The sequence below is a fragment of the Schistocerca cancellata genome, chromosome 10 (genome assembly GCF_023864275.1).
Source record: "Schistocerca cancellata isolate TAMUIC-IGC-003103 chromosome 10, iqSchCanc2.1, whole genome shotgun sequence".
NCBI lineage: Eukaryota > Metazoa > Arthropoda > Insecta > Orthoptera > Acrididae > Schistocerca > Schistocerca cancellata.
Window position 1 is genome coordinate 227,490,440 of NC_064635.1, and position 13,894 is coordinate 227,504,333.

Consider the following 13,894-nt stretch of genomic DNA (forward strand, 5'->3'; position numbering starts at 1 on the left):
GGCACCACAGTGACACAACGAACTGTTACAAAGCGGTTACGTCAACGACAGTTTCGAGCCAGACTTCCTGTTCCGTGCATTCGACTCACCCAAAACCAGCGCCATTTTCGATTTCAGTGGTGTTAATCGAGACCTCGTTGGAGGGCAGGCTGGAGGTCAGTTGTGTTTCCTGATGAAAGCTGCTTCTGCCTCGGTGTCAGTGATGACCGTGTGTCGATTAGGAGGAGACCTGCTGAGTGACTGCAACCAATGTGTCTGCATGCTGGGTGCACTGGACCTACACGTGGAGTTATGGTGTGGGGTGCAATTACGTATGAGAGCAGGAACCTCTCCCGGTTATTGCACGCACCCTGCCTGCAAATTTGTATGTCAGTCTGGTGATTCTACCGTTTTTGCTGTCATTCATGAACAGCATTCCAGGAGGTGTTTTCCAACAGTATAATGCTTGCCCACTTACCCAGCATGCCCTACAGTGTGTCGAGATGTTGCCTTGGCCTGCTCAATCACCAGATCTGTCTCCAGTCGAGCACATATGGCACATCATTGAATGACAACGGCAGCATCATTCACAAGCAGCATTAACACTTCCTGTACCGACCGAGCGCAACAAGCATGGAACTGTATCCCCCACGCTGACATTCAGCACCTGTACAACACAATGCATGCACGTTTGCATGTTTGTGTTCAACATTCTGGGCGCTACACCGGCTATTTGTGTACCAGCATGTCACATTTGCAATGGCTTATCTCGCAATTACAGTAATCTCTGATCTGCCAACCTTAATCATTTACGTGTGTTACCTAGATAAATGTATTTCCGAAATTTTGCTACTCTCTCTCTTTGTCTCTATCTCTGTTCTCTCTTTCTCTCTCTCTTTCTCTGTATGTCTCTCTGTCTCTCTGTCTCTCTCTCTCTATCTGTCTGTCTGTCTCTCTCTCTCACTCACTCTCTCTCTCTCTCTCTCTCTCTCTGTCTGCTCTGTCTCCCCCTGCGTCGCTCTCTCTCCTTGTCTGTCTGTCTGTCTGTCTGTCTGTCTCTCTCTCTCTCTCCCTCGCTCTCTCTCTCTCTTTCTACATCTACATACATACTCCGCAATCCACCATACGGTGCGTGGCGGGGGTACCTCGTACCACAACTAGCATCTTCTCTCCCTGTTCCACTCCCAAACAGAACGAGGGAAAAATGATTGCCTATATGCCTCTGTACGAGCCCTAATCTCTCTTATCTTTGTGGTCTCTCCGCGAAATGTGACTTGGCGGCAGTAAAATTGTACTGCAGTCAGCCTCAAATGCTGGTTCTCTAAATTTCCTCAGTAGCGATTCACGAAAAGAACGCCTCCGTTCCTCTAGAGACTCCCGCCCGAGTTCCTGAAGCATTTCTGTAACACTCGCGTGATGATCAAACCCACCAGTAACAAATCTAGCAGCCCGCCTCTGAATTGCTTCTATGTCCTCCCTCAACCCGACCTGATAGGGATCCCAAACGCTCGAGCAGTACTCAGGAATAAGTCGTATTACTGTTTCATAAGCGGTCTCCTTTACAGATGAACCACATCTTCCCAAAATTGTACCAATGAACCGAAGACGACTATCCGCCTTCCCCACAACTGCCATTACATGCTTGTCACATTTCATATCGCTCTGCAATGATACGCCCAAATATTTAATCGACGTGACTGGGTCAAGCGCTACACTACTAATGGAGTATTCACATTATGGGATTCGTTTTGCTATTCATCTGCATTAATTTGCATTTATCTATATTTAGAGTTAGTTGCCATTCTTTACACCAATCACAAATCCTGCCCAAGTCATCTTGTATCCTCCTACAGTCTCTCTCTGTCTGCTCTGTCTGTCTCTCTCTGTCTCCACCAGCCTCTCTCTCTCTCTCTCTCTCTCTCTCTCTCTCTCTCTCTCACGTCTCTGTGTCCCTCTCCCACTCTGTCTCCGTCTTTTCTCCCTGTCTCCCTCTCTGCCTCTCTCTCTTTGTCTGCTCTGTCTGTGCTTCTCTCTCCCTCTCTCTCTCTCTCTGTGTCTCTCTCCCACTCTGTCTCCGTCTTTTCTCCCTGTCTCCCTCTCTGCCTCTGTCTCTGTCTGCTCTGTCTGTGCCTCTCTCTCTCTCTCTCTGTCTCTGTCTCTGTGTCTCCCTCTCTCTCTCTGTCTGTCTCTGTGTCTCTCTCCCACTCTGCCTCCCTCTTTTCTCCCTGTCTCCCTCTCTGCCTCTCTCTCTCTGTCTGCTCTGTCTGTCCCTCTCTCTCTCTCTTTGTCTCTGTCTCTCTCATTCTCTCTGTCTGCTCTCTCTCTCTCCCTGCCCTCTCTCTCCGTCTCCTCTCTCCTTATCTCTCTCTTTTCTCTCTCTCTCTCTCTCTCTCTCTCCCTCTCTCTCTCTCTGTGTGTGTGTGTGTGTCGAATAGAGGGTGTATAGTGTAAGTAACGAAACGACCTCTGTACAGAACGTAACCAGGCCAGCCATGTCGTCGCTGCGCTACGCCATCCGGCCGCTGACAGAGAGGGACGGGCCCCAGCTGGTGGACTTTCTGCGTCGGTTCTTCCTGAGGGACGAGCACCTCAACGCAGCCGTGGGCCTCATGGCCGGCGGGCGGCAGTCCTGCCCGGAGCAGGAGGAGCTCCTGCTGGACGCCCTCCCCCACGGTACTGCTACCACTTCTCCTCTCACTGTACAAATACACACATGCACAGAAAAAAAAAAAACAGAACAAATTGCACGATCGTAGATTGGAAGTTATGTTCACAGGACACGTACAGTCTTGGACAAGACGAGCTAGACCCCTCGCCTTTTCGTTATGCTGATCCGCACAGCTTTAAAGTCTGCTACACAGCATAACAGGCAAGGCGACGAAGTGCTACCAACATACTATGCACAGGCGTGAAACTGACAAAGTATCAGAACTTTGTCAGATCGTTTTCAATCATGTGTAAGACTATATTAATGGTGATTAGTGTGTTAAACACAACACGTAAATATAAGATGCAAATGAAAGAAGAAACGCTAATTAGTATGAACTGTACTAATAAAAGTGAATTCCACCTTATCGAGATAACACAACTGTTCTAGTAAGACAAAGTACCCCAGATCGTTACGAATTAACCAAATATTATGCGCATTCGGCCGCGAAACGGTTTGTGTCAACTTTCAGACGAGTCATAGTGGATTACCGTTGCTGACCTACCGTGAAAGTGTGCAAATTTAGTAATGCGGGAAGATTCATAACGAAATTCAGTTAAAAATCATTCAGTGCCACACGTAGATCAATTCAATGATTGACAGAAGCGGAAAAAGGAAGGCAGTAACAAGTATGAAATTCTACAAGAGTTTCATATTGACATCCACAGGGTGCCAGTACAGAATAAATGTAGCAATAAAACGTTTTGGGGGCGCGAGAATTTCTTAAAATTGCTTTACTGATAGTCTATCTGCCTCCGTCGAGGATTAGAACCGAAAACAAACCAGACCTCCCTTGCAGTAGGAAACACCATTCATTACGCTAGCAGAGAACCCAGGCAAACAGCCCTCTGTTATTACCTCAGGCATGAATAAGCCGGCAATTTCGCAATGAAAATGTCAAAATCATCTGCAGTTTCTGTTGCATACAGCTTTCTGGACTCTAAAATATGAATTTTCTACCTTTATGTCACCGCTTATGTGGCAATCATTCGGGATGTTTATCGGAATAAGAAAATACTGTTATTAGCGAGTAACGGCAACGGGTTCTACTCAATGCTGGTGACTACTTTGAAGGACAGTAACAGGTGCAAATATGTAACTCTTTTGTATCGGTTGTGAATAAATAGTTGCCACTATTTAAGTTCCAACCCTCGTATAGTCTTACATATGATTGAAAACAGTCTGACAAAGTTCTGATAGCTTGTCAGTTTCACGCCTGTGCATAGTATGTTGGTAGCACTTCGTCGCCTTGCCTGTTATGCTGTGTAGCAGACTTTAAAGTGTGCAGATCAGCATAACGAAAAGGCGAGGGGTCTCGCTTGTTTTGTCCACGACTGTACATTAGTATGTTCTGCAGAAATGTTTAGTATTTGAACCATGTCCGCCAGCGACACTGTTATTGCGGCGCAACACCACCTACCGGCAAAATAAGCCTGTGGCTCTCAGTGCCATCTAGCACGTTTCTGCATATTCGTCAAAGATAGGTGGAGTAGTGGACAACGCACAGGTAACCCGAGCCTTAATAAACGGCAACGGACTGTCACCCCTGATAGTGTGTACGACCTGTTCCACTGTTGGGCCAGAGCTCAGAAGGACGCAGATCTGTCCTTCAGTGCCATTTGGATGAGGTATCGATCTTCTCGGGGAGGGAGGAGGGTGGGAGGGTTTGGGTGGTGTGGATGGTGCGACCTGACCCATCTTTTCGTGTTCTACGGCCTTCCGTGAACCATTCTGCACACATTCCCTGCACTGTCGAAACACTTCGCCCCAGACGAGCAGCAGTTTCCCTGATGGATGCATCACATTCTCTCATGACAACAACTCGCCCTCTTTCAAACTCACTGATCTGATGGTACAGTTCGTTGCTCAAGTCACACAGATCCATTGGTTTGGGTTTATGGCGACAACGAGAGGATACTTACAGCAGCAGTGGAGCGCTATGCAGCTGAGTGACTGGAATCAAAGTCTCTCTATAGGGACTCGTACGTATTTGAGGTGCTGAACAAATGTGCGTGGGTGGCATAGTAGGTGTAGCTGAACTGGGGGCCATGGGGGGGGGGGGGGCGTCTCAGCGTCTCAGAGGGAGCCTCTGACGATTATATACACACACGTGTGAATATCGGGTTGTCCCAAAAAAAATGGCTCAAATGGTTCTGAGCACTATGGGACTTAAGATCTGAGGTCATCAGTCCCCTAGAACTTACAACTACTTAAACCTAACTAACCTAAGGACAGCACATCCATCCATGCCTGAGGCAGGATTCTAACCTGCGACCGTAGCGCCTAGAACCGCTCGGCCACACCGGCAGGCCTGGGTTGTCCCCCCCCCCCCCCCCCCCCCCCCCCCCGATCACGCCACAGGTGGGACCCAGAACAAGAAGGCTGCTTTGGACCACTTGAAAATTTCGTCGAATGGTTTTGAACAGTTCCTAATGGTTTCCATTCCGTGTACCAGAGCAAAAATTGTGGCCGCCTTCAATAGGGTTGCAGCCCTACAGTTCCTTAGAGAAGAGTTGAGTCATCCAGGGGGTGTCAGCAGTCTCTAAACACAGCCTTCCAACTTTCTTGACCAAAGAAGACGATGTAGGTATTCCACAAATTGAATCAAGAACAGCTGCTAAGATGAGTAACGTAGAAGTAGATATCCTCGGAGTAGTGAAGCAACTTAAATCACTTAATGAAAGCAAGTCCTTCGGTCCAGCCTGTATACTAGTTGAATCGGTAACTGTAAAAACAACACATGTCCACTTTTTGGCAAAAATTAGATACATGCAGAGAAGCCTTCAGGATACTTAGATGCAGCATCTATGTAAAAATCACACTTGTCCTACACAATTTAATGCTTTTATAGGCATACAGTTTTTCGTGTTCTTTGCAGTAACAACATCAGTCCAGGACTTACGTTATTATTGCAAGAAATGGCAGATGGCAGCACCAAACGATCATACTCGGATCTTTTTCCATGTAGTGAATATAATGCATGCCAGATGGCAGCATATCTGACGCCTGTGATCTAATTACCTGTGTGCATTGTTGTAGCAGCTGCGTATACATTGCCGTTTAGTTTTGTTTATAGAACACGTTTCTTTGGATTATCTATGCACAATGTCGAAGAAGAGAGGTGCGCAACCGGAACTATATAAAAGAAATGTCATAAAAGCTGCCAGAACGAAGGGAATTGGTTACGTGAATCACAGTGGAAGAGAAATTAATGCTGTAAAAATAGGACCTGACTGTGGGTGAGTTCAAAGGCTATGTGAATTAATCTCCTGTCTGTGTATTTTTACTTCTTAGAGGTTCCCATCTGTTATAAGTTTTATGGTACGTAAATATCATATGGATAATTTACTCTATCAATAAAAAATAACTGATTTTACGTAAATAATTTTTTTGTAACTCTTTTACAATTCCTGACATTGGTATTCGTGTATTAATATGTTTCAGATGTAAGGAACTGTGTTTCAAGAGGATCTCTGAACATGAACAGATAGATATATTCACTAAATTTCACGATTTTGAGAGTAAGAACACACAAGATGGTTACCTTGCAGGGCTGATCGAAAAAGAAGACGTGGTACGCAGAAGACCCCGGAAAAGTGATGGCCAGCCTAAGCCAAGAACACTAAATTATCGATATCACGTAGTAACTGGAGATGCTGGGCGGGTCGAAGTGTGCAAAAAGGCATTTTGTAGTCTTTTTGGCATTACAAATGAACGTGTGCGACGAATTTGTAACTGTGTGAAAAATAATGTTCGCCCATGTGACAGTAGAGGACGTACTGCTTCAACCAATGCAACACCACAGGAAGTCCTATCGATAATTGAGGAGCATATTAAAACATTCCCTACGAAAATCTCACATTATTCAAGCAAAGAAATGTATTACTTAAATCCTGAATTATCTGTAAAAAGTATGTACGAACTGTTCATGAAGTTATATCCTCATATCAGAGTGTCATATGGAATTTATTTAAGGGTTTTCAATGAGCGTTTTAACTTACGCTTTGGGCGGCCGCAAGTCGATACTTGCTGCTCTTGTGAGTCACTTTCAGTGAAGATTAAGAGTCCATCATTGAACGATACTGCAAAGCGTGTTGCTGTAGCGGAACTCATGGTACATAAAAGAAGAAGCAAAAAATTCTATTTAAAGATGGATGCTGTTAAGGAGAAGTGTGCAGAAAATGAGCATGTGGTAGCATTGTGTTTCGATTATATGCAAAATCTGCAGTTGCCTAAGCTCCCAGTACAGGAAGCTTTTTATTTACGGCAAATTAACGTTAATGCATTCTGTATTACAGACCTAAAGAGCAACAAATCCAAGGTATATATGTATCACGAAGGTACTGCCCACAAAGGACCTAACGAAGTATGCTCGTTTTTGGTTGATTACATCAACACAGATATACCTGATAGTGCTACTGAATTACACCTGTTCTCGGATGGGTGCCCTGCACAAAATAAGAACAACACAGTGGTTGTAAGTTCTGGCAGATTCAAAGATGTATTCCAGTATTTTCCTGTGCGTGGCCATTCATTTTTACCATGTGATCGTACATTTGCTTCCATAAAGAGGGTGATAAGAAGAAAAGACAGAATATATTCTTTGTATGAGTATGTTCAATGTATGGTGACATCATCCAAAAAACAAAATATTAATGTAAAGCTTGTTACCTCGGAAGAGATTTTGGGTTACAAAAAATGGTGGCCCAAATTTTATAAGCGATCCTGTTTGTCTGACGACAGTTATGGGACGAATGTGGACAAAAGCAGTAAAGTGAAATTCACAGTGTCCTCATTTATGAGCTTCCATCACAGTGAAATGCTTCCAGGTAAAGTTGACTGTTACTATCATATTGATGGTCTCGTAAAACACCGCTTTTCATTGCGACATTCATTACAGACAGAACCAAAGTTGCCTGCAGAAATTGCATATAATAACAAAGTTGCAATCGATGTCAAAAAATTGAAAGATGTGGGACAATTAATGCAATATATTCCCGATGAGCACAAAGCCTTTTATCTGGAATTGACTGAGTGGCCTTCTGTGGACACTCCTGAAGATGATTCATAATACATTTTTGGTATAAAATAAGCTGTATAGTGTAGTGTTAATCCTTCATTGTCCTGTTAAGTGAAAAAAGAAATTTAATTCCTAATGTCACGATTTAAATCGTCATATCTTTAGTCTTTCCATACAGTGTATGCATACATTAACAATATTTTTCAATTTCTCTGTAAAACGATATTAGACAATGTACAAGTAATATTGTATATTAAATTTATACAATAAAGTAATTTTTGATAACATAAACAAATGTTGATGTTAAAATGTCAGTCCAAAATGTTCTTCCTGCAATAACAACATAAGTCCGTACAATTAAAAAAAATCGTTCATGCAAAGTTATTACATTTAAAGTACTTTGTTTTATTGTTATAGCTTACCTAACATACACAGTCAATATTAAAATTAGTGGATTTATCCTTCTGTCCATTATTTAGCCTGTATACAGTTTTTTGCTTCTCCTGAAAAATTTACTTTTTTGGACTAATGTTGTTTTTACAATTACTGATTCAGTTAGGTTCCTTCCAGAGTATGCTGATGCAATAGTGCCATGTATAACAGTCTTATACAACCGTTCGCTCGACGAAAGATCTGTACCCAAAGACTGGAAAGTTGCACAGGTCACACCAATATTCAGGAAAGGTAGCAGGAGTAATCCACTAAATTACAGGCCCATCTCATTAACGCCATTATGCAGCAGATTTTGGAACAGATATTGTGTTCGAACATTATCAACTACCTCGGATGGAACGGTCTATTGACACACAGTCAACATGGAACTAGAAAACATCGTTCTTGTGAAACCCAACTAGCTCTTTGTTCACATGAAGTGTTGATTGCTATTTACAAGGGATTTCAAATTGATTCCGTATTTCCATATTTCCAGAAGGCCTTTGACACTGTACCACGCAAGCGGCTTGTTTCTGGCGTTCCCCAAATTAGCGTTATAGACCCTGCAGTTCCTTATCTATATAACAACGATTTTGGGAGACAATGTGAGCAGCCGTCAGGTGATACTGTCGTTTAGTAAAGCCATCAGAAGATCAAAACAAATTCCAAAATGATTAAGGAAAGATACCTGTATGGTGCAAAAATTGCCAACTGATCATAAACAATGAAAAGTGTTAGGTCATCCACATGAGTGCCGAAAGGAATCTGTTAAACTTCGGTTACACGATTATCAGTCAAATCTATAGGCCGCAAATTCAACTACATATCTAGGAATTAGAACTGCGAATAAGTTAAATTGGAAAGAACACGTAGAAAATGTGGTGGGGAAGGTTGACCAAAGAATGCGTTTTCTTTGGAGGACACAATTCGAGTAGCAATGGGAGACAATTACAGGGTATCAACAACATTGACCCTCCGTGTTACGCAGTGTAGTTAGTGATCAAGACTGATTTCATTGTGAATCTTGCTTCATATACACTGAAGAGCGAAGGAAACTGGTACACCTGCCTAACATCGTGTAGGGCTCCCTCGAGCTCGCAAAAGTGTCGCAACACGACGTGGCATGGTCTTGACTGATGTCTAAAGTAGTGCTGGAGGGAAGTGATTGAGACACCCGCTAAACCCGCTGCTGGGAAGAACAGGTGATCAGGATTGTGGAAAGGGCCAAGGTGTCGGTCAGGTTCACTCAAAATTGTAATTTATTGTAATTTAATAACACATTTAAAACAAAACGGCACATAGCCGAACCTTTAGAATGAGTTTCAAAAAAACAATTCTTTCACGCATAAAGGCTTCCAAACAAGAAATTTTAAAAATCAGCGAGATAAAATGAAGTTAAAATAGCAAACAAAATAATTAAAATATACTTTTATTACGGCTTGGTGAAAGCCTCAAGGCAAAAGTGGATAGAAAAACAAACAAAAAGCAATATAAATGGCCGATGGCCCACAGAAAAATTTTGATGATTTTAAAATAAATTAGCATAACCTTCCAAAGCCAGAAGGCCGCAATGTTTAAGCTTGAAAGGTAATTTTAAGAATAATGTTCCAGGGCTGAAGGCCCGCAATTAATTTTCCAAAATTCAAAAATACATAAAATCCAGTAAAATCAAGGATTTTTAAATCAGTGGCTATGATAGATTATAAACAGACAATTAAACACCAGTGAGAAGGACAATAAAGACAATGGCACTCAGAAGCCCCCAGGGAGGTCGGTCTGCCCTTGTTCACTGAGGTGAGACAGGTAGTAAGCCCAACCAAGGGACAGTCACGGACCGACCGACAAAACGACTTGCTTGCCACCAACCGGTACATGAGAACTCAAACACAAAATGTTACGAACGTGATTATCCACAATGAAATATGTGTTAAGCTGTCAAAACTACACACCATGTTGGACAGTGACAACAGGTGAGGAAAGCACGCTGCCTGAAATTACGTTAGTGGCCAGGGCAGGTAACCGGAACACTAACGGCCACAAGGCAGAAAATTCCACTGGTACACTTGAATTTGAAATACGGTAATATAGTTAACTTCGCCCAAAAGGAACACTGCCTTAATTTACGTCAGTGGCCAGGGCAGGTAACCATAACACTAATGGCGGCCACAAGGCAGAAAATCCCGCTGGTGCACTTGAATTGTAGTCAATCAATATAGTTAATTGCACCACATGGCGGCTAAATTTCATCAATAGAAACACTCTGTGTTGCTCACAGGAGAACCTCCCCAACAGCGAACCACCGAAACGAACCACACAACGTGAATGGACGTGGCTTGGGTAGTTGAAACCACTACTCAACTTTGACGTCCTGGGTCGGTGAACCACGAAGTTCGTAGCGATCGGACAGCTCCACACACGCTCCGACACTGCGCAGGGACCGCCAGCGGATCCAGCCGACTGCACTGCGCGGAAATAACTTCCCTGGTCCGCAGCAACCGACCGACTCACCGCAGACCCCCTAGCCAGAAACTATACGCAAAAAATCAAAGATGATACAGGGTGCAAGTATCGATACACATCGCTGCTGCCACATGTAGAAGGAAGAAGAACCACGACGTAACCGCAACAAGGGCGGGAAACCAAACACAGATAGACAGCGAAGTCGACGAAAACGCAGAGTTGGGAGTGAGCACGGCTCACTGATACCATTAATCCTGCAGGGCTGTCCATAAATCCGTAAGAGTACGAAGGGGTGGAGATCTCTTCTGAACAGCACGTTACAAGGCATCCCAGATACGCTCAATAATGGGAGTTAGGTAGCCAATGGAAGTGTTTAAACTCAGAAGAGTATTCCTGGAGCCACTCTGTAGCAATTCTGGACGTGTGGAGTGTCGCATTGTGCTGCTGGAATTGCCCAAGTCCGTCGGAATGCACAATGGGCATGAATGGGCGTAGGTGATGATCCAGGACGCTTACATACACGTCGAGTCCGAGTCGTATCTAGACATACCAGGTGTCCCATATTACTCCAACGGCACGCGCCCCACACCATTACAGAGCATCCACCAGCTTGAACATTCCCCTGCTGACACGCAGGGTCCATGGATTAAAGAGGTTATGTCCATTCCCGTACACGTCCATTCGCTCGATAGACTCGTCCGACCAGGCAACATGTTTCCGATCACCAACAGTCCGATGTTGGCGTTGATGGGCCCAGGCGAGGATTAAAGCTTTGTGTCGTGCAGTCATCAAGGGTACACGAGTGGGCCTTAGGCTCCGAAAGCCCATTTCGATGATGTTTCGTTGAATGGTTCGCACACTGACACTTGCTGATGGTCGAGCACTGGAATCTGCAGCAAGGGTTGTACTTCTGTCACGTTGAACGATTCTCTTCAATTGTCGTTGGTCCCGTTCTTGCAGGATCTTTTACTGGCTGCAGCGAAGCCGGAGACTTGTTGTTTTATCGGATTCCTGATATTCAGGGTGCACTCGTGAAATGGTCGTACGGGCAAATGCCAACTTTACCGCTACCTCGGAGATGCTGTGTGCATCACCCGTTCGCCGACTGTAACACCACTTTCAAACTCAATTAAATCTAGAATGAGATTTTCACTCTGCAGCGGAGTGTGCGCTGATATAAAACTTGCTGGCAGATTAAAACTGTGTGCCGGACCGAGACTCGAACTCGGGACCTTTGCCTTTCGCGGGCAAGTGCTTAAATCTTGATAATCTGCCATTTTACCAGCAGTTACCGATCTAACAACTGCGCCAGACTCTTATCTTATGCAGGCATTGCTGAACGCAGCTCCATATTCTGCCTGTGTACATGCCTCTGTATTCGAATACGCATAACTATACCAGTGTCTTTGGCGCTTCGGTGTATGTACACCGCAAGATTCCCACTCCTATGCCACACAGTTTCAGTACAACAGATTAGTGTGTGTGTCTCTCTCTCTCTGTGCCGGCAGGCCTGTCACTGCAGGCGGTGGACGTGGAGACAGGAAGGCTTCTGGGAGTCATCACGAATGGTCTGCACCGAGCGGGACACGAAGAGGAGAACATCAGGAGGGCAGAGAAGTTGCGGGACCCGGCATTCCGCGAGATTCGTCGCTTCCTCACCTTCATCGATCTCCAGGTAACTGCCCTGCATTCTTGTACGTGTTGTCGTGTGATCAGTAGTCCTGATATATACACAGTGATGTTACAGCTGAAGATGTTGACCAACCAACACTGGTTGCAGTAGGTCCGGAATCAGTACGGTCAAAATTTTGCAGATGGTAGAGGAATCTAATATCTAGAGAAATAGGTCAGATCTCCCTTATCTTTCCGCCTTTCCTGACTTTTCATGTTATATTGCAATTCTCAACCTCTTTATGCTTTTAGCCTCCCGGAATGAAGCGAGCCATTGTATTCTTACATGATTTACATTGATATGGGTCTATAATTCTTACTGCTTTTCCCAGGCAGCTAATTTTAAAATTGTTTCCGGCAACGGCCAACACAGAGAGAAATTAATAAAGGGATCAAAGAAAGATGCTGGCGCACCTCTCACTGTTTGTACTGTGAGGGACAGTGGTGGTGGCGGCGGTGACAGATTCCTGTGGTACCAAACTGTTAAGGTCGTCGGTATCTACGCTTACACACTACTTAAACTGACTTACGCTAAGGACAACACACACACCCATGCCCGTGGGAGGACACTAACCTCCGACGTGGGGACCTGTGAGAACCGTGACAAGGCGCCCCAGACCAAGCGGCTAATTTGAGGGACATATCCCCCCAACTGCGAATAAAAGTCGTCAAGTACTAATTTCCGCCAGTTATTTCAGATTAATCAATCGAATAGCTAGCTCCTTTTTTAGGTTTCTGTGCCTCGGTCTGTAAACCGGAACCTTTATAGGATCACTTTGTCTAACTATATTTGTCCAGCAGTTTAACACCCTTTTTTCCTTTGGATCAGGTTGGCGCATCAAGTTCAAATTTGTCACACACCTAACCCTTTGGTTCTTTGCGGCGTAAAAATTTAAGCTGCTAAATCAATTCATTCAAATGATTCGGTCATTTGTCACGTATTTTGATGTCGAAAACCCACTCATCAGAACCTGTAGGGTACCTCCCTTAGACGGAGAATAATGAAATTTGGCAAAAAGCAAGGTTTCACAGTACAATATTTTGAAAAGTGTTAAATTGCAATTATATCACATTAAAAAACTTCTTGACATTGCAACATACACACATCAAAAAAAGTTTGGCGTCAATCCGGTTCCCAGAACTCCAGAATATACCCGTTCACTGTGGATATTGTATCACAGACAATTTCCATTTGACTGTTCAGAGATGTCACTCAACCCGCCCAAAGATGTAAACAGCCATGCATGAGCAGCGCCTATTAGACGGAGGGGGTCCGAGAGCCGATCAGTTCCAGTCATTCCACCAGGAAGGAAGTACACGGCTCGTGTTTTCTGTAGTTGAACCATGCCTAGACGGTCAATACCGCGGTTCGATCGCGTCCGCATTGATACTTTGTGCTAGGAAGGGCTCTCTACAAGATACAGAGAGACGGGAACTGTCGATGACATGCCTCGCTACTACCCAAGGGGCTTCTACTGCAGTGGATGACCATTACCGACGGATTATGGCTCGGACGAACCCTGACAGCAACGCAACCATGTTTAAACTGCGTTTCGTGCAGCCACAGAACGTCGTATTAAGACTCAAACTGTGCGCAATCGGCTGCATGATGTGCAACTTCACAC

At 44.4% G+C, this 13,894-nt stretch overlaps 1 protein-coding gene across 3 annotated transcripts in view; it reads left to right on the forward strand.

Moving 5' to 3' along the window:
• The window catches only part of LOC126106588 (arylalkylamine N-acetyltransferase 1-like), a 101,449-nt gene that overhangs the window by 60,915 nt on the left and 26,640 nt on the right, over positions 1–13,894 (forward strand). For all 3 annotated transcript variants that reach the window (XM_049912934.1, XM_049912933.1, XM_049912935.1), the window contains exons 2-3: positions 2,454–2,652; positions 12,107–12,273. In XM_049912934.1, coding sequence (XP_049768891.1) covers positions 2,472–2,652; positions 12,107–12,273 — 348 coding nt within the window. In that variant the 5' untranslated portion in view covers positions 2,454–2,471. The remainder of the gene's footprint in view (positions 1–2,453; positions 2,653–12,106; positions 12,274–13,894) is intronic.